Source organism: Polypterus senegalus, chromosome 4 (genome assembly GCF_016835505.1).
Source record: "Polypterus senegalus isolate Bchr_013 chromosome 4, ASM1683550v1, whole genome shotgun sequence".
Taxonomy (NCBI): domain Eukaryota; kingdom Metazoa; phylum Chordata; class Cladistia; order Polypteriformes; family Polypteridae; genus Polypterus; species Polypterus senegalus.
Window position 1 is genome coordinate 13,268,686 of NC_053157.1, and position 23,982 is coordinate 13,292,667.

Consider the following 23,982-nt stretch of genomic DNA (forward strand, 5'->3'; position numbering starts at 1 on the left):
GCAGGTTCTCCTTTTTTTGATTTCTATTACCTGTGTGACTCTTAAAAAGTCACTGAACTCCCCAGCGTATGAGCAATTGTGTGGTAAGCTGATCTTTCAAATTGCCTTGGTTAAAGGCGTCAGCTTTGGGAACATCTGGGAATGCGCACATAAATGTTAGGAACGCAACGCAGACCTCTTAGTTGGAGCATATGGCTTCATTTATATTTTACAGACAACAGCAGCACTGTGTGCTCCTCACGTGAAAATGCAGCATGTCAAAGAAACTCTTGTTAAATGTTCTACAGCAGCCGCCATGTTAAACCTGCACAGATTCCACAAGGGCCCTCCGCTCCTCCTGTTCACATGAATCGCCATCCCATGTTCATCCTTACGCTAAATCATCTCACACCTTAACTACTCAACTCGCCCTCATTCTAGTAGTAGTCACTTTCTCAAGCTAAATAACGAAAAAAATGAAATTTTAGTGATTGGCAATAATGGATATAATGAGGTTATTAGAAAATAAACTTGATGCATTAGGATTAAAAGTCAATATGGAGGTAAAGAATTTAAGGGTAACTGTTAACTGTGACCTGAATTTTAAATCACATATTCATCAGATCACTAGGACAGCATTTTTTCACTTAAGAAATATAACAAAAGTTAGACCTCTTATAACATTGAAAGATGCTGAGAAATGAGTTCACGCTTTTGTTTTCAGCCGACTAGATTACTGTAACGCACTCCTCTCAAGACTACCGAAAAAAGACATCAGTCGACAGCAACGAGTGCAGAATGGAGCTGCTAGAATCTGAACTACTGAGCACATCACGCCAGTTTTGATGTCACTACACTGGTTACCGGCGTCATTCAGAACTGACTTTAAAATCCTGCTAATGGTTTACAAAACCTTAAATAATCTGCTCCATCTTATATATCGGAGTGTCTGACATCTTATATTCTAAATCGTAACCTTAGATCTTCAAATGAGGGCCTGCTTAGAATCTAAACTTAAAAGAAGTGGTGAGGCGCGCGGCCTTCTGCTGTTAGGCACCTCAAATCTTGAATAGCTGACCGATAGAAATTCGCCAGGCTGATATGGTGGAGCACTTTAAACAACTTACTTTAACATGACCTTCTCATAACTTCATTTAAATTTAATCCTGATGCTCTGTATATTCAATTAACTATCATCACTATTCATGGCGGCTCCAAAATCCGTACTAACCCCTTGTTGTGATGTAAGATTTTGCATATAACTTGATAAATGTTTTGTATGTCTTTATTTGTAATCTAGGCAAAGCAAAGTCATTTAGTGTTACTTTAGTGAGAGGAAGTCGACAGGATTTGGGGGGATGTGTCTTAAACCAAGGGCAGCATGGTGGCGCAGTGGTAGTGCTGCTGCCTCGCATTTAGGAGACACGGGTTCGCTTCCTGGGTCTTCCCTGCATGGAGTTTGCATGTTCTCCCCGTGTCTGCGTGGGTTTCCTCACACAGTCCAAAGACATGTCAGTTAGGTGGATCGGCGATTCTAAATTGGCCCTAGTGTGTGCTTGGTGTTTGTGTGTGTCCTGCGGTGGGTTGGCACCCTGCCCAGGATTGGTTCCTGCCTTGTGCCCTGTGTTGGCTGGGATTGGCTCCAGCAGACCCCTGTGACCCTGTGTTTGGATTCAGCGGGTTGGAAGATGGATGGATGTCTTAAACCAATTGGATGAGTATTTCTCTGCTAAAGTCTTTCAACCCCCCTGCAAGGAAGCCAAGATGTTTAACATATGGTTTAGGAGATAAGATGTTCTATTTCCCCCCATTGGTCTGAGGTATGGCTGTTTGGAATTGGCTTGTCTCAGAGGCCTTTAAGTACCATGATGTCCTATTGGTTCTAGGGGCTGGAGAGAACATCTATAACATCTATAAATTTTCTTTTGCGGCCTGCGCCACCACCACCTACTCAAAGCATCATGATGCACCAACATTGATGGACTGAAAGCCAGAAGTCTACGTGACCATCATCATCAGGTCCTTCCATGAAAACCCTAAATACAAAGAGGACTGTTTCACTTATGTTAGGTAGATTGCCCAGAGGGGACTGGGCGGTCTCTTGGTCTGGAACCCCTACAGATTTTATTTTTTTCTCCAGCCTTTGGTGTTTTTTTTTTTTTTTCTGTCCACCCTGGCCATCGGACCTTACTCTTATTCTATGTTAATTAATGTTGACTTATGTTTATTTTTTATTGTGTCTTCTATTTTTCTATTCATTTTGTAAAGCACTTTGAGCTACAGTTTGTATGAATATGTGCTATATAAATAAATGTTGATTGATTGATTGATTGATATAAATGTATGTGCTTAACCTCACATTCTCTCTCTCTAACCAACATATGACGAAGAAGCATCTCTCTTGCTAACCTGTGATGATGTAGAAGAAGACCGTCACACCATGAACTGAAGACAACACAATGAAGAGCACAGCTTCAGCCATTTTGAACAGACATGTGGCTGAAAGCTGAGCACCAATGATGCCTTAACTAGAGACATCTTAAGTAACTACAAGTCTGAGCTACACATCACCATTTTATCAGGTTGTATGGCTGCCAATATTCAAATGTACTTTGCATTTTGTTATTATTTATGAATATTATCAGTAATACATTATTTTATGTGGAACTTAACTCCTGCTTGTCTTTTTACTGCATCTAATTGCCTGAGGTTATAGATACAGAAGAGAAGGTGGGGATAAGTTATATGAAATAATATCTTATAAACAGGGGTAAGTCTGTGAGAATAGGCATTCTAAGGCTGCATATTAATAATACAATAAGGGAAAGTAGAACAATATATGTATTACTCTACCAAGATAAAACACCCCTACTCTCTCTTCTGTTCTTTTTTCTGGTTTTCTGCGCCACCACCACCTAATCAAAGCACCATGATGTCCTTACATTGATGGACCGTCATCATCAAGTCCTTCCATGAGAACCCTGAATACCATGAGGCCTGATCATTTATGTGAGGTAGAATGCCTAGAAGGGGCTGGGTGGTCTCGTGGCCTTGGACCCCCTGCAGATTTCATTTTTTCTCCAGCCGTCTGGAGTTTTTTTTTGTTTTTTCTGTCATCCCTGGCTGTCGGACCTCACTTTTATTCTATGTTAATTAGTGTTCTCTAATTTTAATTCTTACTTTGTCTTTTTTTCCTCTTTTCTTCATCACGTAAAGCACTTTGAGCTACACTATTTGTATGAAAATGTGCTATAGAAATAAATGTTGTTGCTGTTCTGGGCGGCACGGTGGCACAGTGGGTAGCGCTGCTGCCTCGCAGTAAGGAGACTTTGGTTCACTTCCCAGGTCCTCCCTGCGTGGAGTTTGCATGTTCTCCCCGTGTCTGCTCCGGTTTCCTCCCACAGTCCAAAGGCATGCAGGTTAGGTGGATTGGCGATTCTAAATTAGCGTGGGTGTGTTTGTGTGTGTCCTGCGGTGGGTTGGCACCCTGCCCAGGATTGGTTCCTGCCTTGTGCCCTGTGTTGGCTGGGATTGGCTCTAGCAGACCCCCGTGATTCAGTGGGTTGGAAAATGGATGGATGCTTCACCTATAAAGACTATCCTCGTGTGAAATCATCATGTCTAACCAGTGATGCTGCTTGCATCCTCGTGTTAAACATCTGCACATTCTTCAATGCCCCGTTTCACTCTATAACACATAGTGGATCCTCATATTAAACTTGTACAGATCCGCAAGGATGCAAGAGGCCTTTGAATCCTCTTGTTTAACCAGTTTGATTCTAAAAAGTCCCCCTGGCCTCTCCTCTCCTGCTTAATTTGTGCTGAATTTGCAACACTCCTGCTAAACCCTAATGATAAACCTGAACCGTCTTTCATCTTCATGGTTAATATGCACATTAAACGTCGCCCTATTCTCGAATGCTCTTCGGCTCATCATACTTCGCTTGTGCAGAATCGTTTACCACCCAAAAGCATCCTCGTGTTAAATCATTGAGTTTAACGCATCTGTGGATACTGTGATGATGTATTTTGCATCTTTAAATCGAATGCTCATGTCAAACTTGTACAGATTCTGAAACTGTCCTTGGATCCTCATGTTTAATGTGCAATAATTCTATAATTCCCACAGGCTCCTTCTGTTTAACCTGTGCTGAATATGTAGCACATTTTGGATCCTAAAACTAAATTCTCATGTCTCACCTGTACCCAATTCTTACTCTCATGTTAAATGCATGTGCAAATTTATATTAGACTTTGTAATTCTCCTTGACCCTTCCTACATAATTTGTGTAACACCTACCCTTCCTGATAAATATTCATGTTTAACCGGTATTTGCATTCTGCGATGCTTCTTGGATTCTCATGTTATATCCTCATATGAAACCTGCACAGATTTTAAAATGCCCCTCAGCTCCTCCTGTTTAACCTCAATTGAATCTGGAACACATACTCGGACCCTCTCATATTCAACTCGCCCTCATTGTGTAATGCCTGTAACCTCCTTATTATTAACCTATACAGAATATGTAACATTCATTGCATCCTCACATTAAATCATTGTGTTTAACCTGTACATGGATTCTGTGATGCCCCCTTGCACTCCTCATATTAAACATCTCCATTTTCTAATACGCCCCTCGGCTCCTCCTGTTTAACTTACTTCTGTATCTGTAACACATAGTGGGTCCTCATAATAAACTTGTACAGATGCAGAAACTGCCTTTGGGTCCTCTTCTTTAACCTGTTCAGTTCTATAAAATCCATTGGCTCCTATTGTTTTAACTCAGCGTTTCTCAACCTTTAAGTTTTTGCGACACGCAAATCGCAATCGCGTGCCCCCTGACATTTTTTTGAAATGTAGATGCTGTCACAGATGCCTGGACAGTCCCCAACGGGGACAATACTTCTCCTCGGCCACGAGAGGGCAGCCGCCCGGGTCTATTTGGGGGCCACAGAGATGGAGCTGGGATGCCCGTGAGAGGACGTGGCCACCACCAGGGGGGCGCCTGGTCAGTTGGGGAGTCCTGGATGGCAGCATTTCCGCCACACCAGGAAGTGCTCCCGGAAACAGTTCCAAGATGACCCGGAGTGCTTCCAGGGCTTTCCTGACACTTCCGCCACACCAGGAAGTGACGCGTCAAGGGAGCACCTGGGGCTCATCCGGTCCTGATAAAAGGGGCCGCCTCCTTCCAGACAGAGAGCCAGAGTTGGGAGGAAGGAGACGAAGCTTGTGAGGAGGAGGAGGAGGTCCAAGAGAAAGAGAAAGAGAGAGAAAGAAAGAGGGAAAGAAGAAGAGAAAGAAGAAGAAGAAAGGAAAGAGTTGATGAGAGAAGGCATTGTGGTGCAGTAAAGAAAAATAAATAAAGGAGCGTGTTTTATACATCCTGGTGTCGGTCTGTCTGTGATGGGGGTACGGTTTCCACAATGCATATTTTATTATACCTGCTTAACTTTTATCGACATTTATCTCACTCTATATTTATTGTTCTAGTATCAGAATGTAGTTTAAGTTCATTATTCAGTATTTTTCATATTTTTGATTCTTATTTTCTTTTTTTCACTTCTTCACGCCCCCAGTTTTGTTACTTCGCGACCCCCCTATGGGGGCCTGCCCCACAGGTTGAGAACCACTGTTTTAACTTATACAATAACACATACAGGTATTAAATCCGAGGTGGCACAGTGGCGCAGTGAGTAGCACTGCTGCCTCGCAGTTAGGAGACCCAGGTTCACTTCCCGGGTCCTCCCTAATGTGGAGTTTGCATGTTCTCCCCGTGTCTGCGTGGGTTTCCTCCCACAGTCCAAAGACATGCAGGTTAGGTGCATTGGTGATTCTAAATTGTCCCTAATGTGTGCCGTGCAGTGGGCTGGTGCCCTGCCTGGGGTTTGTGTCCTGCTTTGCGCCCTGGGATTGGCTCCAGCAGACCCCCGTGACCCTGTAGTTAGGATATAGCAAGTTGGATTCTAATTTTAAACTTGTATTGCTTTTCATCTTCATGGTTAATGTGCATATTAAACTTCATCTGATTCTGTAATGCTCTTTGGCTAATCATACATAGCTTCTGCAGAATCGTTTAACACACAGAGCATCCTAACGTTTCACCACTGAGTTTAACCTGTCTGTGGATTCTGTGATATATTTTGCATCTTCATATGAAATGCTCTTGATGAACTTGTACAGATTCTGCAACTATCTTGGATCCTCATCTTTAACATATAATAGTTCTATAATTCTCTTAGGCTTCTTCGACTTAACCTGTCCTTATTATGAAGAACATTGTGGGTCCTAAAATTAAATTCTTATGTTTCACCAACTGCGGTGGGTTGGCGCCCTGCCCAGGATTAGTTCCTGCCTTGGTGAAGCCCTGTTGGGTTCCATGGGTGCCACCAGGGGAAACTGCAGCGCACCTGGAAGTGATTCCAAGTATTAGTGACGAGCCACTTGGAACACTCCTGGGACCTGAATAAGAGGAGCCGCCTCACCCCATTGGGGTGCCAGAGTCGGGAGGAAGAAGAAGACAAAGCGTGTGTGTGTGGAGGAGTGAAGGTGGCAGAAGAGAAGAAAAGAGCGGAAGAGGACTGTGAGCATCATGGGTGGTTAAGGCAACGTGTCTAAGAGGAAGTAAGAACTGTGAATAAAAGCGTGCCATCTGGTGTCATGTCTGCCTGTGTCCGGGCTGATCTTTCCACAGTATCAATGCCTTTGTTGTGTGCATTGTGTTTTGTGGGTGGTAGAGGTAGGACCACCTGCCCAGAAACTACTCTTAGCCCCATAAAGGCGATGGTTACCCACAGTCCCTAGCGGTTCATCTAGAATGGCTATGGAGTGGCGAGTGTTCTTGTGTTTGACTGTGCCTTTATAATTTTTTTTTGTGATCAATTTTGTTTTTATTGATTCTAGGAACTGCGGTGGGCTGGCACCCTGCCCAGGATTAGTTCCTGCCTTGTGCCCTGTGTTGGCTGGGATTGGCTCCAGCAGACCCCCGGGACCCTGTGTTTGGATTCAGCGGGTTGGACAATGGATGGATGGATGGATGTTTTACCAAAAAGGCTTGGCGGCCCTGGGCAGAGAAAGAATCAGTGGCCCCTTCGCCCACCAATGTCAATATGGTATCTTATGCACGGCAGATGGCCACATCAGTTGCGGACACTGCATAGCCGCCTCGTGCTCGTGACACAAGCGTTTAACTTATAATAAAGTTCATTGTGACGCAATGAAAGCCTCCTGAGCTGCCTTTCTCATTCCTTTCGAATTCGTGTACTCGAGATCTCTTCATTTTGCTTAGAATGGGTATGCGAATGTCTTGTGTCCCCTATCCGACCAGATATTCACTATGACTATTGCGCTAACACTAATACTTTATTAAAACTCGGTGAAGCATTAACTTGTAAGACGACTCGCCCACTTGCACTAGCTTCGCTTCAGCTGACAGCTGTGTCGTTATTTTCACTTTCTGTTTTATATTCAGTATATATTGGCGTGGCGGCCCCTGGGATTTAGCGGCCCTGTGCAGGTGCACAGTTTGCACATGCCTAAGGCCGCCCCTGTTCTTATTGTGATGTTAAATGAACATGCAAATTAATATTGGACTTTGTAATTCTCCTTGACTCTTCCTGCTTAATTTGTGTGGAATGGGTAACACCCACCTTCAAGATGAATATTCATGTTGAACCGTTCTGTGATGCCTCATGGTATATTCTCATATTAAACCTGCACAGATTTTAAAAATGCCCCTCAGCTCCTCCTGTTTAACCCCAATTGAATCTGGAACACATCTTTGAACCCTCACACTGAGTCCCCTCTCACCTTTATGTTTAATGTTCATATTCAACTCGCCCTCAATGTGTAATGTAACCTCCTTATACTTAACCTATACAGAATATGTAACATCCATTGCATCCTCAGGCTAGGTCATCGTGTTTAATCTGTACTTGGAGTCTGTGAAGCCCCCTCGAATTCCTCGTGTTAACCGTCTGCACATTCAGCAATGCCCCTCGGCTCCTCCTGGTTAACTTGTCTGTATCTGTAACACATAAACTTGTACAGAACCAGAAACTGCCTTTGGATCCTCTTGTTTAACCGGTTCTGGTCTATAAAATCATTTGGCTCCTACTGCTTAACCTGTGATAAATTTGTAACACGTATTGGAGCCTTATGTCAAATTCTAATGTTAAACATGTATTGGCTTTCATCTGCATAGTTAATAAACTTGGTTCCTTGGCTCATCATGCTAAGCTTGTACAGAGTCTTCAACACCTACTGTATGTCAGATTGTGTAACTGTCCTTGGATCCTCTTGTTTAACTCGTAAACTGGTCATTTCTGAGTTAGTCATTTTCAAACCCGCTTAGTCTTGTACCGGGATGCCCCCATGGCAGGGTTTATTCAGAGGCGGGTGCTAGAGCCCATTCCAGCTAGCATAGGGTACAAGGTTGGAGCAAACCCTGGACAAGGTGCCAGTCCATTGCAGGACAAACAGACACACACCCCAACCACACCCTACGGCCAATTCGGGATTGCCATTTCACCTCACCTACATGTCTTTGGACAGGAAACCCACACTGACATGAGGAGAACATTCAAACTCCACGCAGGGAGGACCCAGAATGCAAACCTTGGTCTCCTTATTGTGTGGTAGCAGCGTGCCCCCCATGTTTAACTTATAATAATTCTATAATTCCCTTGGACTCCTCCTATTTAACCTGTGCTGATTATGTAGCGCATTTTATCTCCAAAAATTAGTTTCTCCTGTGTCATAGCCGTCCAGGGACATTGCCCCGCCGGGACGCCGGAAGAAGCAAGGGACAGGAAATGGGACAATATATTCCCTGGAGCGCAGGTGGGTGGCCTTCCAGGAATGCATGGGGGTCACGGTCAACCCTCTGCAAAGACAGAGTCAACGCCAGTGCTGACATCCATGGTTGGAACATTGGATGGCAGCACTTCTGCCACACCAGGAAGTGACATCAGACGGAGCACATGGAGCCCATCAAGGTCGTTATAAAAGGGCCCGCCTCCCTCAAGAAGCTGAGCCGGAGTTGGGAGGAAGGAGACGAAACTTGTGAGGAGGGGAGTGGTGGTCATTTAGAAGAAGCGAAAGAGATAGGACTGAGACTGTTGGCATTGTGGTGCTGTGTGCATTTTGGACATTCTGGTGTCTGTCTGTGTCCAGGGGCATGCTTTTCACACCTGTTACATCTGTACCAGTTGTCATTCTTATGTTAAATGCTTGACATGTGTGTAATGTATAAGACCCACCCTCACAATGAACCTTCATGTTTAACCAGTATTTGCATTCCTCATCCTCGTATTAAACCTGCACAGATTTTATAATGCCCCTGAGCTCCTGTAGTTCAAACTCAATTGAATCTCTAACACATATTGCACCCTCCTGCTTAATCCTCTGTCCCCTTCCTGTTAAATGTTCTTATTCAACTCGCCCTCATTCGGAAATGCCTCCAGGCTCCTTATACTTAACGTATACAGAATATGTAACATCCATCGCATCCACGGGTCAAATCAACATCTCTTGCATAATCATGTTTCAATGCTCATGTAGAATCTATACTCCTTCTGTAATGCCCTTGGCTGCTTCTGTTTAACGTGTGCTGATCTGCAACACATAGCGGATCTTCACGTAAAACTTCAACAGATTCAGTAACTGCCTCCTGATCCTCTTGTTTGTCTTGTAACCGCTTCAATAAAGTCCTTTGACTCCTCCTGTGTGGCTAATGCTGAATCTGTTCCACTTATTGGATCCTCATGCTAAACTTGTACCGAAACCCATCTTCTTATTAAATGTGCATAATAAACTTTCCCCAATTCCCTAATGCTTCTTGGCTCATCATACTACGCTTGGGCAGAATCTTTAGCACCTTCATTATATAATTTTTTTGTGCACGCTGTTCTGTTAGTCTGTATTCTATTGTTTTCCCCTTTAATTAACAATTGATCCCAAAAAATAGTTTGCCCAAATTTCTTACCTGTCTGGCTTATCGGCGTCCATGTCATCACCTCGCAGAGGCTCCAATTCTTTCTCATACTCTGAAAATAAAGAAATATTCACCATTAGCTTTCTAGATGGCCTTGAGATTTCATCTGACTTTTTATAATTATATTTGCACTTGACTTTCGTCTGATCCTGACGTTTACCAGGCCACCAGTCAGACATGACTGATGTGCAGCATGAGTGATGCCAACGACAGAACATAACAGTAAAGAAGGCTGCTACCTTGACCATACTGGCAGATATTTCTTTAGATGTGGTGTGATATTTGTGATATTCACAGAGGCATCACTGCCACCTACCCCATGTGATATCTCCCAGGAGCACACTAGTCTGCTTTCTCAGTCATTTTTATAAATCATTGTACAGTGTGGCGGATGGCTGGGGACCCTACCCAGCCGGGACACCTGGAAGGACCGGGAAAGAGACAATACCTCCCATGAGAGGGCAGCTGCCCTGGTTCACCTGGGGGCCACGGGAGCAATGCTTGGAAGCTCAACCCTGTTGAAGCCCATGGCCACCGCCAGGAAAGTGGCTACAGAGCCTTGGATTGCAGCACTTCCACCACAACAGGAAGTGCTGCCAGAACAGGAACTAAGTACGACCGGAGTGCTTCCAGGCGCAAGGGCAGCACTTCCGCCACACCAGGAAGTGCTGCTGGGAAGATCGTCATGGTGCACATGGATCACATTATAAAAGGGGACGCCTCACTCCAGTAGAGAAGCCAGAGTCGGGTGGTAGTGGATGAAGCTTGCCAGAGAGGAGTGGTGGAGACGGAGAGAAGAGGAAAGTATTGTGCAGTATTGTGCTTTGGGACTGTGTGTGTCGTGGACTCGTGGGAACGGGGAAGATGTTCTCCATGAGTGAAGAAAAAGAAAAGCACTTGTGTTTTTAGCAGTGTGCCTCCCGTGTCTGTCTGTGTCAGGCTGAGCGTTGGTATAGCGCCATCTACAGTCACAACAGTGTAATGCTACAGACAAATCACTAGCAAAACTAAAGAAAAAGAACCACAAAAAGACACGGTTCAGCAGCAGGATGAGACTATATAAGGGCTATTATGCATTGCACTCCCGTCACATTCAGTCCGGATTTAAGCATTAATGGCCGCGTTTGATCTAAACTGCCAGAACCCAGAGCTAAAGGAACCCATTCCAACTGTTGAGGAACACATCTCCTTTCAAAACAAAAGAGCAGTACAGGAGAAAGCTGGAGCAGAAGTTGCAGAACAACAGCATGAAGGAAGTGTAGGATGGGATGAAGATTATCAATGGCTGCAGCTCGAAGCGGGGTGCCGCAATCGAGACAGACGTGGAGAGAGCAAACCAAATGGACAACTTCTTTAACAGGTTTGACCACCCAAACCCACTCTCACCTCAGAGTACTGCATCCTCCAACCATCCTTCTGTTGATACCAGCATAGGTGAGACATCCCCACCCACAATTACAGCAGCCCAGATAAGCAGAGAGCTGAGGAGACTTTGTGCCAGCAAAGCAGCGGGTCCAGATGGTGTATCACCACGACTGCTGAAGGCCTGTGTGTTGGAACTGGGGAGTCCTCTACAGCGCATCTTCAACCTGAGCCTGGAACAGGGGAGAGTCCCGAGGCTTTGGAAAACATCTTGTGCCACCCCTGTCCCAAAGGTATCACGTCCTAGTGAGCTGAATGACTTCTGGCCTATCGCTCTGAAGTCACATGTGATGAAGACCATGGGGCGGCTGCTGCTTCACCACCTGAGGCCACAGGTCCGCCATACCCTCGACCCTCTGCAGTTCGCATACCAGGAGAAGGTGGGAGCGGAGGATGCCATCATCTATATGCTACATCAATCCCTCTCCCACTTGGACAGAGGCAGTGGTGCTGTAAGAATTATGTTTCTGGACTTCTCTAGTGCCTTCAACACCATCCAACCTCTGCTCCTTAGGGACAAGCTGACTGAGATTGGAGTAGACTCACACCTGGTGGCATGGATCGTGGACTATCTTACAGACAGACCTCAGTATGTGCGTCTTGGGAACTGCAGGTCTGACATGGTGGTCAGCAGCACAGGAGCGCCACAGGGGACTGGACTTTCTCCGGTCCTGTTCAGCCATACATACATCGGACTTCCAATACAACTCAGAGTCCTGCCACGTGCAAAAGTTCACTGACGACACTGCTATGGTGGGCTGCATCAGGAGTGGGCAGGAGGAGGAGTATAGGAACCTAATCAAGGACTTTGTTAAATGGTGCAACTCAAACCACCTACACCAGCAAAACCAAGGAGCTGGTGGTGGATTTTAGGAGGCCCAGGCCTCTCATGGACCCTGTGATCATCAGAGGTGACTGTGCAGAGGGTACAGACCTTTAAATACCTGGGAGTGCAGCTGGATGATAAATGGACTGGACTGCCAATATTGATGCTCTGTGTAAGAAAGGTCAGAGCAGACTATACTTCCTTAGAAGACTGGCATCCTTCAACATCTGCAATAAGATGCTGCAGATGTTCTACCAGATGGTTGTGGCGATCGCCTTCTTCTACACGGTGGTGTGCTGGGGAGGCAGCATAAAGACGAAAGACGCTTCACGCCTGGACCAACTTGTGAGGAAGGCAGGCTCTATTGTAGGCAGTTTAAAATCTGTGGCAGAGCGACGGGCATTAAGCAAACTCCTGTCAATCATGAAGAATCCACTGCATCCACTGAACAGGATCATCTCCAGACAGAAGAGCAGCTTCAGTGACAGACTTTTGTCACCGTCCTACTCCACTGGCAGACTGAGGAGATCATTCTTCAATTCCACCCGGGGAAGTAAATGCTAACATTACTCAAAGTTATTGTCTGTTTTTACATGTATTTTTATCACTATTTAATTTAATATTGTTTTTTGTATCAGTATACTGCTGCTGGACTTTGTGAATTTCCCCTTGGGATTAATAAAGTATCTATCTATCTATCTATCTATCTATCTATCTATCTATCTATCTATCTATCTATCTATCTATCTATCTATCTATCTATCTATCTATCTATCTATCTATCTTTTATATAGTGCCTTATCTATCTATCTATCTATCTTTTATAGTGCCTTATCTATCTATCTATCTATCTATCTATCTATCTATCTATCTATCTATCTATCTATCTATCTATCTTTTATATAGTGCCTTATCTATCTATCTATCTATCTATCTAAAACAATGTTTAGATTTAACTGTTAATTCGATTTCAGAGGCCGAGCCATCCTAGAAGTCTAAAAGGGATAAGTGCTGTGAGAGTAGAAACGCAAGCGTCCACTGCTTTATTGCCCAGTGTGGAACGGCCTAAAAAACATCGGGGATGATGCGTTTGGTTTTATTATGAAGCCAGTCATGCCTGCTTTAAATCGAGCCCAAAGATAGGTTTGTGGCTGTTTCGGTTCAGCAGCAGGATGAGAGTATATAAGGGCTATTATGCATTGCACTCCCTTCTCATTCAGTCTGGTTTTAAGCATTAATGGCCACGTTTACTCTAAACTGCCAGAACCCAGAGCTAAACAAACCCATTCCAGCTGTTGAGAAACACATCTCCTTTCAAAAACATTTTTAGATTTAACTGTTAATTCGATTTCAGAGGCGGAGTCATCCTAGAAGTGTTTAAGAGATAAGTGCTGTGAGAGTAGAAACGCGAGTGTCCAGAGTCTGGAACGGCCTAGAAAACAGCGGGGATGATGTGTTTGGTTGTATTTTGAAGCCAGTTATGCCTGCTATAAATCGAACACAATGATAGGTTTGTGGCTGTTTCGGTTCAGCAGCAGGATGAGACTATATAAGGGCTATTATGGGAACAAAGATGGAGTCAAAATAATTGTCCTTAAAGTCAAAACGTTAAACAAAAATGAAGGAAGGAACTGACCGCAGGTGAAGGTGTAGAAATATCGCAGTGACGATCAATAGAATGGGATGCACTTGAGCCAAAGCAAAGGGTCTGAATACTTCGGCCTGTGAGATATTTTAGGATTGTATATAAATACATTTGCAGAATGTTCGGATATCCTGTTTTGTGTTCTTAGGTGATACTTAGAATTGAGGCCAAACTGTTCAATGTTGGTTTCATCACACCAGAGAATCTTATTCCTCGTAGTCTGAGAGTTCTTTAGGTGCCTGTTTTCAAATTCCAAATGGGTTTTCATGTGCCACCTGGCCCCTCTGCCATAAACATTAGGTAAGGCGAGTGCTGCAGCGATGGTTACCCCTCTGAAAGTTTTTTTCCCATCTCCATACAGGCTCTCTGGAGCTCAGCCAGTGTGGCCATTGGGTTGGTGACTGCATGGGTTAGGAAAGGCAAACACCGGTCTATAGAAGGTCAATGTCAACTTTATTTAGATAGCACATTTAAAACAACGTAGGAATGCTGTGGCCAAAGTGCTTTACAATAATAGAATTAAAGAAAAACATACAATTAATATGAATAACATAAACAGAAATAAAATAAATGAACATAAATAAAGTAAATAGAAGTAATATTACATAACATCACAATGAGGAAAGCATCAGTATTACTGGAGGTCACGGAATGCCAGTGAATAGAAATGAGTCTTTAGTTTCGTTTTGAATTGTCGACGACTCCTTTATGTGACGAGGTGAAGAGAAGCAGCAGCTGCACAAGCCCTGTCTGTCCCCCTCAGTTTGACACTCGGTATGAGGGACAACAAGAGACAACTGACCAGAAGATCTCAGCACTCTAGACGGCTGGTGTAAAGCACACAATTCAGATAAATAGGCAGGAGCGAGCCCATGTAAAGATTTAAAAACTAGCAACAAGATTTTAAAATCAATTCAAAAACTGACAGGCAGCCAGCGTAAAGAAGCTAACATTGGAGAAACAGAATCAGAGTCTCTTGCCCCAACCAGAAGGCGAGCGGCAGCACTCTGGACCAACTGTAACCTGCGTATCAGAGATTTGCTAATCCCAGAATACAGCGAGTTGCAGTAATCGAGGCGAGAGAAGATAAAAGCAGGAGTCGCTTTCTCAAGATCCCTAGAAGATAAAAAAGACTTGATCTTACCTAATAGACGAAGCTGGAAAAGGCGACTCTTGACTACAGAATTAACTTGTTTCTCACAAGAGAGGTTACTCTCAAAGATAACACCAAGATTGCGGACTTGAGGTTTGCAAAAGACAGAGAAAGAGCCGAGAAGTCCAAGACCAATTTGGGCTTTAGCTGATGGACCCACTATAAGCACCTCCGTTTAATTTTGATTCAGATCAAGAAAATTATAAATCATTGTGATGGACAGCTGGGTCCCATGCCCAGCCGAGACTCCCCTGCTGCATCTGTGCCGGGGGAGCAACCATGGGCAGCTCAATACCTCCCCCAGGACGCTTGGTGGCAGCCTCCCTGGTCGACGGTGATCCCCCAACCTTTCACATGGCTTGATGGGAGATGGAGTCTTCCACAGCCTGGTTTGAAGCTCGGATGGCCGCTAGGGGGAGCTGCATGGAGTCAACAGCCCGGCTGGATGAGTCTTCAGCCCCACCCGGCAGTGCAATTAGGACCAGGTGGTCAAGCACCTGGAACGTGTCCGGGTGGGCTATGAAAGGGGCGAGGAGGACTAAGCTTGAGGAGGAGTGGTGGTAAAGGACAAAGAGAGTGTGTTGTGTTGCAATTGTGCTTTGGGACTGTGTTGGGCTGTGTGGCACGAAGAAGACGTGTCCCACAGCTGAAGATCAGTAAAAGTTTGTTATTATTTTGTACGTGCCTCTGCGTCAGTCTGTGCCGGGTCGGGCGCTATAAAGCGCTGTGGTCTATGGCCGGCTTGTCATCCCGGCCAATACCCCCAGGCCGACTGCAGCATGGAGGTGCCCCGGATACCAGCAGGGAATCATGGACTATGGAATTTTCCCCTACAAACCTGCTGGATACCCCAGGGGCCAACCCGACGCTGCAGGGAGGCCCAGAGAGTCACATGTGCCCTTTAACCCGGAAGTGCGTCATAGGCAGAGCGACAGCGGAAGTGACGTGCTTCCGGGGTGAAGAAGAAGGACTTTTTATCTGACGCGGAAGTAATAAGGAATCACGGACTGAAGGACTGTGGGAACATTTCTGGGTCAGGGGATATAAAAGACTACGAAAGACACCAGAGTGTCAAGCTGAGCTGGGTGGAAGGGTGGCAACGCGTCTGGGAGTGGTGGAAAGTTTATTATTGTGATTATTGGTTTGTTGAACGAGTATTGTGGAGAGGAGGGTGCTTTGTGCACTGTTGTTAATTGATAAAGTCTACGTTTGGACTTTTATCTGGTGTCTGGCGTATTGGACAAGGGTTCAAGGGAGCAACAGCGCCCCTATCTGTCACAGCACTTTATTACACCATCCAGGATCGTAGTTCAGAAAGTCAGTTGTGCAGTTGATTTAATGCAGAGTTGCAGACGGGAATATAAACCTGAGTATCATCAGCATAGCAGTGAAAAGAAATGTTAAATTTCCTAAAAAGAGCTCCAATAGGGTGAAGGTATATCTATACTAATAAAAGGCAAAGTCCTCACTGACTGACTCACTGACTGACTGACTCACTCACTCACTAATTCTCCAACTTCCCGTGTAGGTAGAAGGCTGAAATTTGGCAGGCTCATTCCTTACAGCTTACTTACAGAAGTTAAGCAGGTTTCGTTTTGAAATTCTACGTGTAACAGTCATAACTGGAACCTACTTTCGTACATATATACAGCCATAGCCTGCAGCTCGGTCGCCGTGTGAGGCAGAGTTGCGTCCCTCATTGTCACGCCTCCCACGTAATTGAGTGCCTGCCCATATAAGGCCGTCCGACGGCAGCAATCCAATAGACACGATGCCGCTAAATATTCGCGGGTGAAGGACTGTGTTTATGCAAACGAAGATGAGATGGTCAGGGATAGACTAGTGTTTTGCACAAACTCAGTGAAAGTGCGAGAGAAACTTTTAAGTGCCGGGTCTTAGCTAACATTAAATAAAGCCGTGGACATCGTAAGATCGCACGAGATAGCACAAGCACAGCTGAGAACCTTCGATGCATGTAGTCCGAGCGGCTCACGTGAACTGACTGTGAACGCAGTACACAGAGAACAAGCAAGAGCTCCAAAGAGCGCTGAACAAAAAACGCATTACACAATTGAGAAGGCAGCAAAAGAATATGAAACGAGTGACGCAGACAAGCATATTCATAAGTGCAGCTACTGCGGAAACAAAGCACGGTGTAAACCTTAAGTTTAAATTAGGGTCATAGACGCACTGCTGCTGGCGTTTGTCATGCCTATGACGAATACGATATTCGCGAGATACAAGCTTAATGAGAAGACGCGGGGTATAAACGAGACTTTTGATCACTTTGTAATGGAGTTAAAATTGCTGGTGAAGGACTGTGCTTATGCAAACGAAGATGAGATGGTCAAAGATAGACTAGTGTTTGGCACAAACTCAGCCAAAGTGCGAGTGAAACAGACTTTTAAGTGCCAGGTCTGAGCTAACATTAAATAAAGCCGTGGACATCACAAGATCGCACGAGAGAGCACAAGCACAGCTGAGAACCTTCGATGTATGTACTCCGAGCGGCTCACGTGAACTGACTTTCCAGGACTGGGAAAGGTAAACCCGTGCATGCAGTGTGTGATGTCTCAGATAAAGAGGAAGACGAGCCGTTTATTGATGCAGTAAGAAAGGAACAACCCTCTGAATCTGAACAAGCCTTTGTAGACATATCAATAGGAAAGTAAGGTGTAAACCTTAAGTTTAAATTAAGTTCATAGACACGCTGCCGCTAAATATCCACAGGCAAATCCACAACTTAATACCGGGAATGCCTGTTAAACATCTTAGATTCACGAGTACCGATTTGGGGAGTGAACACTTCAATGAATGAAACCCAACGGTTGACAAACACGGAATGTAACTTGAACACAACGCGTCCTCCAAATAGGAACCTGATTGAAAGAAATAATGATAATCAAATCCTTGATGACAGCAACACTCATAACAGACACAAAACAATTACATTGACAATCATGTTACGTTATTTTTAAAATGTTTCCTTTTCATAACTTCTTTAACACACTACTTCTCTGCTGCAAAGCGCGGGTATTTTACTAGTAGAGAATAAGACAGGACCCAAAATGGATCCCTGAGGAACACCATATTTAAGAGGAGCAGTAGATGAAAAAGAGGAATTTGAAGTCACTGAAAAGTGTCTACCAGTTAGATATGACCTGAACCAGTTAAGAGCAGCCCCTTTAAGCCACAACAGCAATATCTCATGGTCAATAGTGTCAAAGGCAGCGGACAGGTCAAGGAGGACAAGGACTGCAGTGCCACCTGAGTTAGTAATAAGAGAGATGTCAGTGAATACTTTAAGGAGGGCAGTCTCAACTACATAATAACGCTTAAAGCCGGATTGGTAGATCTCAGATAAATTATTGGAGTTAAGGTGATCAACCAATTGATTATAAATAATTCTTTGTAATATTTTAGCCAGAAATGGCAATTGGGAAATTGGGAGAAAATTGGCTATAACTCCAGGACCAAGACACACCGCAGCATGTTTAAAAAATGAGGGCACAGCCCCTGCACTTATAGAATCGTTGATAATGGATAGTAAAGATGGGCCCAAAACATCAAAGGCTTCCACTAAGAGGCGTGGTGGTACAATAGCAAGAGGACTGGGAGCTGCTTTAAGGGTGTCAATAGTTCTTTTTAGCTGTGAAAGTGAGACAGGATCAAAAGATTTGAATACAATACCATGATTAACAGTAGGAAGTTCATAGTCAGTTGGAACAATACCACAGCGAACTTTATCAATTTTACTGACAAAGAATGAAAGAAATTGCTCACATGAAAGAACGGTGCCATTTAATCCCATCACAGAATAGGGTGAATGGCCGCATTAATTGAATTAAATAAGACCCTAGGATTCTTAGAATCAGTCCCACAGTAGAGACAAAACCAAGCGATGACGTTGATAGAATCGCCTGCAGAGCTCAGAGACACATTGTTGTCAAGGCACAGATCTGGAGAAGACTACAGAAAGAAATCACTTCAGTTTAATATTTTTGTCCGGTGCTTCCTGAGTCACCGATATGAGAACACCCTAAGCTGCAAGATACTCTTCGACTTGTCTCGATGTTATGGAAGACATTGAGATTTTTGGAGTCCCCAAGTTTTTGATGACCAATAGATTACAATGCACTTGAGCTAAAGTAAAAGGGTCTGAAGACTTGTATCAGTGCCTCTCTCAAGTGAGATTTCAGTTTTTATTACTTTGTCATCCTGGACTATTGAGGGTTGCATGAATTTGTATGATTTTAACACAGGGCTGGGACATAACAGAATGTGTAAAAACACATTTTCTACATCCACTCTAGATAGTTGTTTTTTTTTATAGCGCCTTTTCGCTTGGTTTGCCTTGAAAATGCAGGCAGTTTGATGTTGTGGTTAAGGCACTGGAGTTAAAGCACCAAATTGTTGATTTGATTTATGGCAGACATTCACTGTGTGGCTGTCGCTTAACCTGTCGGAGCTCCAACTGTAAAAATTATTTGTAAATATACCCTGAACTTAGATAAAGGGGTTAACCGATGATAAAAATGAGTAAGCTGTTCAGAGGAGCAGCATTGTGACTCTAAGTGATTCTTGTAGTTTGCATGAGCTGCAGGCTCACAGCCAAAAGCAGTGCTTATTAAAAGAGAAAGGAAGCCCTCTCTTCTTCTCTTCACTTCCTTCCTTCCCTTTTATTTATCTTATCAAGGCTGGCATCAAACTGATCAAAATGCAAACATTGTGGCTTCTAGAGAACCACCCACTTGGCCACACCCTCTTCCACACTTCTGGCCACACCCCGTTGGTGCAGTCCAATGCAGTGCAAACGCTTCAAGTGTGACTTACCTTTGGCTCCTCCTCTTCTATCTGACAGATTTGAATTATCAGCCAATCACACGAGGCCCGGGGACGCAGCCATTAAATAGGATTGCTTGCCAAGGCTGTACACCAGGGGGTGCACCCATTCGGTCCTGGGGGGTGGCTTTAATGGTTCCAAGACAATTTCCTAACTAGAAATGTTGCTAAATAAGCACTTATTACGCAAGCCACATTTTAGATAAGCTAACACTTTGCTTCTTCTATTCTTAAAGAACTGCATTCTCAGTTTTGAACTGCTTCATTTTATTTGCCAGCTGTCAATTAACAAGGAGCTGTAAATAAATAAAGAAAGCAGAGGCTAGCCATCTTAATAAGCTTCACATACAGTATGCCTGTGTGTGTTCATCATGAAGTGTCTGCTTAAATAAATTGTTTGGAAAAGAATGGAGGACTGAGAATCACTGATGATGCTGCAATTATCTGTCTGCTCCTCAAGGCTGGACAAAGATGGCTGCATGGCAAGGGTTCTGTTTTTTGATTTCTCCAGTGCCTTCAATACTATCCAGCCATCCTTGTTAAGGGGTCAACTCAGAGATATGTACAGTGCATCCGGAAAGTATTCACAGCACATCATCTACATTTTGTTATGTTACAGCCTTATTCCAAAATGGATTCAATTCATTTTTTTTCCTCAGAATTCTACACACAACACCCCATAATGACAATGTGAAAAAAGTTTTACTTGAGGTTTTTACAAATTTATTAAAAATAAAAAAACTGAGAAATTACATGTACATAAGTATTCACAGCCTTTGCTCAATACTTTGTCGATGCACCTTTGGCAGCAATTCCAGCCTCAAGTCTTTTTGAATATGATGCCACAAGCTTGGCACACCTATCCTTGGCCAGTTTCGCCCATTCCTCTTTGCAGCACCTCTCAAGCTCCATCAGGTTGGATGGGAAGCGTCGGTGCACAGCCATTTTAAGATCTCTCCAGAGATATTCAATCAGATTCAAGTCTGGGCTCTGGCTGGGCCACTCAAGGACATTCACAGAGTTGACCTGAAGCCACTCCTTTGATATCTTGGCTGTGTGCTTAGGGTCGTTGTTCTGCTGAAAGATGAACTGTCCCCCCAATCTGAGGTCAAGAGCGTTATGGAACAGGTTTTCATCCAGGATGTCTCTGTACATTACTGCAGTCATCTTTCCCTTTATCCTGACTAGTCTCCCAGTTCCTGATGCTGCCACCACCATGCTTCACTGTAGGGATGGTATTGGCCTGGTGATGAGCGGTGCCTGGTTTCCTCCAAACGTGACGCCTGGCATTCACACTAAAGAGTTCAATCTTTGTCTCATCAGATCAGAGAATTTTGTTTCTCATGGTCTTAGAGTCCTTCAGGTGCCTTTTGACAAACTCCAGATGGGCTGCCATGTGCCTTTTACTAAGCAGTGGCTTCCGTCTGGCCACTCTACCATACAGGCCTGATTGGTGGATTGCTGCAGAGATGGTTATCCTTCTGGAAGGTTCTCCTCTCTCCACAGAGGACCTCTGGAGCTCTGACAGAGTGACCATCGGGTTCTTGGTCACCTCCTTGACTAAGGCCCTTCTCCCCCGATCGCTCGGTTTAGATGGCCGGCCAGCTCCAGGAAGAGTCCTGGTGGTTTCAAACTTCTTCCACTTACGGATGATGGAGGCCACTGTGCTCACTGGGACCTTCAAAGCAGCAGAAATATTTCTGTAACCTTCCCCAGATTTGTGCCTCGAGACAATCCTGTCTCTGAGGTCTACAGACAATTCCTTTGATTTCATGCTTGGTTTGTGCTCTGACATGAACTGTCAGCTGTGGGACCTTCTATAGACAGGTGTGTGCCTTTCCAAATCAGGTCACATCAACTGAATTTACCACAGGTGGACTCCAATGAAGCTGCAGAAACATCTCAAGGATGATCAGGGGAAACAGGATGGACCTGAGCTCAATTCTGAGCTTCATGGCAAAGGTTGTGAATACTTATGTACTTGTGATTTCTCAGTTTTTTTTATTTTTAATAAATTTGCAAAAACCTCAAGTAAACTTTTTTCACGTTGTCATTATGGGGTGTTGTGTGTAGAATTCTGAGGAAAAAAATGAATTTAATCCATTTTGGAATTAGGGTGTAACATAACAAAATGTGGAAAAAGTGATGTGCTGTGAATACTTTCCAGATGCACTGTATATGGATGAGCCTGTGGTGTCCTGAATGACGGACTGTCTGTTAGGCAGAACGCAGTTTGTGAGACTCAAGGTGATAGTCTCTAATATGGATGTGAGTGCCATATTTCATCCAGGGTTCAAATCTTCATTTTATGTCTTCTTTTGTTTGTTTAAACATTATGTGTGTTTATTTACAATTTTCTTTCCATTCGATTGTGTCTATGTATTGTGATGGGCGGCCACGTAATCTACCTGGCCGGGATGCCAGCAGAGTGGAAGGAATCACGGGGGAAAGCATTGATGAGGCAATACTCATAATATTTTAGGAAGTCGCTGCACATTGGAGAGATTCAGAAGGACTGGAAAATGGCAAATATCATCCCATTATATAAAAAGGGTGACAGGGCAGATTCAAGCAACTATAGGCCAGTAAGCCTAACATGCATCACAGGAAAATTAATGGAAGGAATTATTAAGGATAAGATTGAGCAACGCATGGCAAGGACAGGAGTTATTAGGAACAGTCAGCATGGGGTCAGAAGAGGGAGGTTGTGTTTTACTAACATGTTGGAATTCTATGAGGAGGCAACAAAAGGATACGATCAAAGTGGAGCAGATGATGTTATATATACAGTGGTGTGAAAAACTATTTGCCCCCTTCCTGATTTCTTATTCTTTTGCATGTTTGTCACACAAAATGTTTCCGATCATCAAACACATTTAACCATTAGTCAAATATAACACAAGTAAACACAAAATGCAGTTTTTAAATGATGTTTTTTTTTGTTTAGGGAGAAAAAAAAATCCAAACCTACATGGCCCTGTGTGAAAAAGTAATTGCCCCCTGAACCTTATAACTGGTTGGGCCACCCTTAGCAGCAATAACTGCAATCAAGCGTTTGCGATAACTTGCAATGAGTCTTTTACAGCGCTCTGGAGGAATTTTGGCCCACTCATCTTTGCAGAATTGTTGTAATTCAGCTTTATTTGAGGGTTTTCTAGCATGAACCGCCTTTTTAAGGTCATGCCATAGCATCTCAATTGGATTCAGGTCAGGACTTTGACTAGGCCACTCCAAAGTCTTCATTTTGTTTTTCTTCAGCCATTCAGAGGTGGATTTGCTGGTGTGTTTTGGGTCATTGTCCTGTTGCAGCACCCAAGATCGCTTCAGCTTGAGTTGACGAACAGATGGCGGACATTCTCCTTCAGGATTTTTGGTAGACAGTAGAATTCATGGTTCCATCTATCACAGCAAGCCTTCCAGGTCCTGAAGCAGCAAAACAACCCCAGACCATCACACTACCACCACCATATTTTACTGTTGGTATGATGTTCTTTTTCTGAAATGCTGTGTTCCTTTTACACCTGATGTAACGGGGCATTTGCCTTCCAAAAGTTCAACTTTTGTCTCATCAGTCCACAAGGTATTTTCCCAAAAGTCTTGGCAATCATTGAGATGTTTCTTAGCAAAATTGAGACGAGCCCTAATGTTCTTTTGCTTAACAGTGGTTTGCGTCTTGGAAATCTGCCATGCAGGCCGTTTTTGCCCAGTCTCTTTCTTATGGTGGAGTCGTGAACACTGACCTTAATTGAGGCAAGTGAGGCCTGCAGTTCTTTAAACGTTGTCCTGGGGTCTTTTGTGACCTCTCGGATGAGTCGTCTCTGCGCTCTTGGGGTAATTTTAGTCGGCCGGCCACTCCTGGGAAGGTTCACCACTGTTCCATGTTTTTGCCATTTGTGGATAATGGCTCTCACTGTGGTTCGCTGGAGTCCCAAAGCTTTAGAAATGGCTTTATAACCTTTACCAGACTGATAGATCTCAATTACTTCTGTTCTCATTTGTTCCTGAATTTCTTTGGATCTTGGCATGATGTCGAGCTTTTGAGGTGCTTTTGGTCTACTTCTCTGTGTCAGGCAGCTCCTATTGAAGTGATTTCTTGATTGAAACAGGTGTGGCAGTAATCAGG

General features: G+C 44.0%; 1 protein-coding gene across 2 annotated transcripts in view; it reads right to left on the minus strand.

The window, feature by feature from the left end:
* Positions 1-23,982, minus strand: part of tmem154 (transmembrane protein 154) — a 96,886-nt gene that overhangs the window by 41,065 nt on the left and 31,839 nt on the right. For both annotated transcript variants that reach the window (XM_039750260.1, XM_039750259.1), the window contains exon 3: positions 9,963-10,023. In XM_039750260.1, coding sequence (XP_039606194.1) covers positions 9,963-10,023 — 61 coding nt within the window. The remainder of the gene's footprint in view (positions 1-9,962; positions 10,024-23,982) is intronic.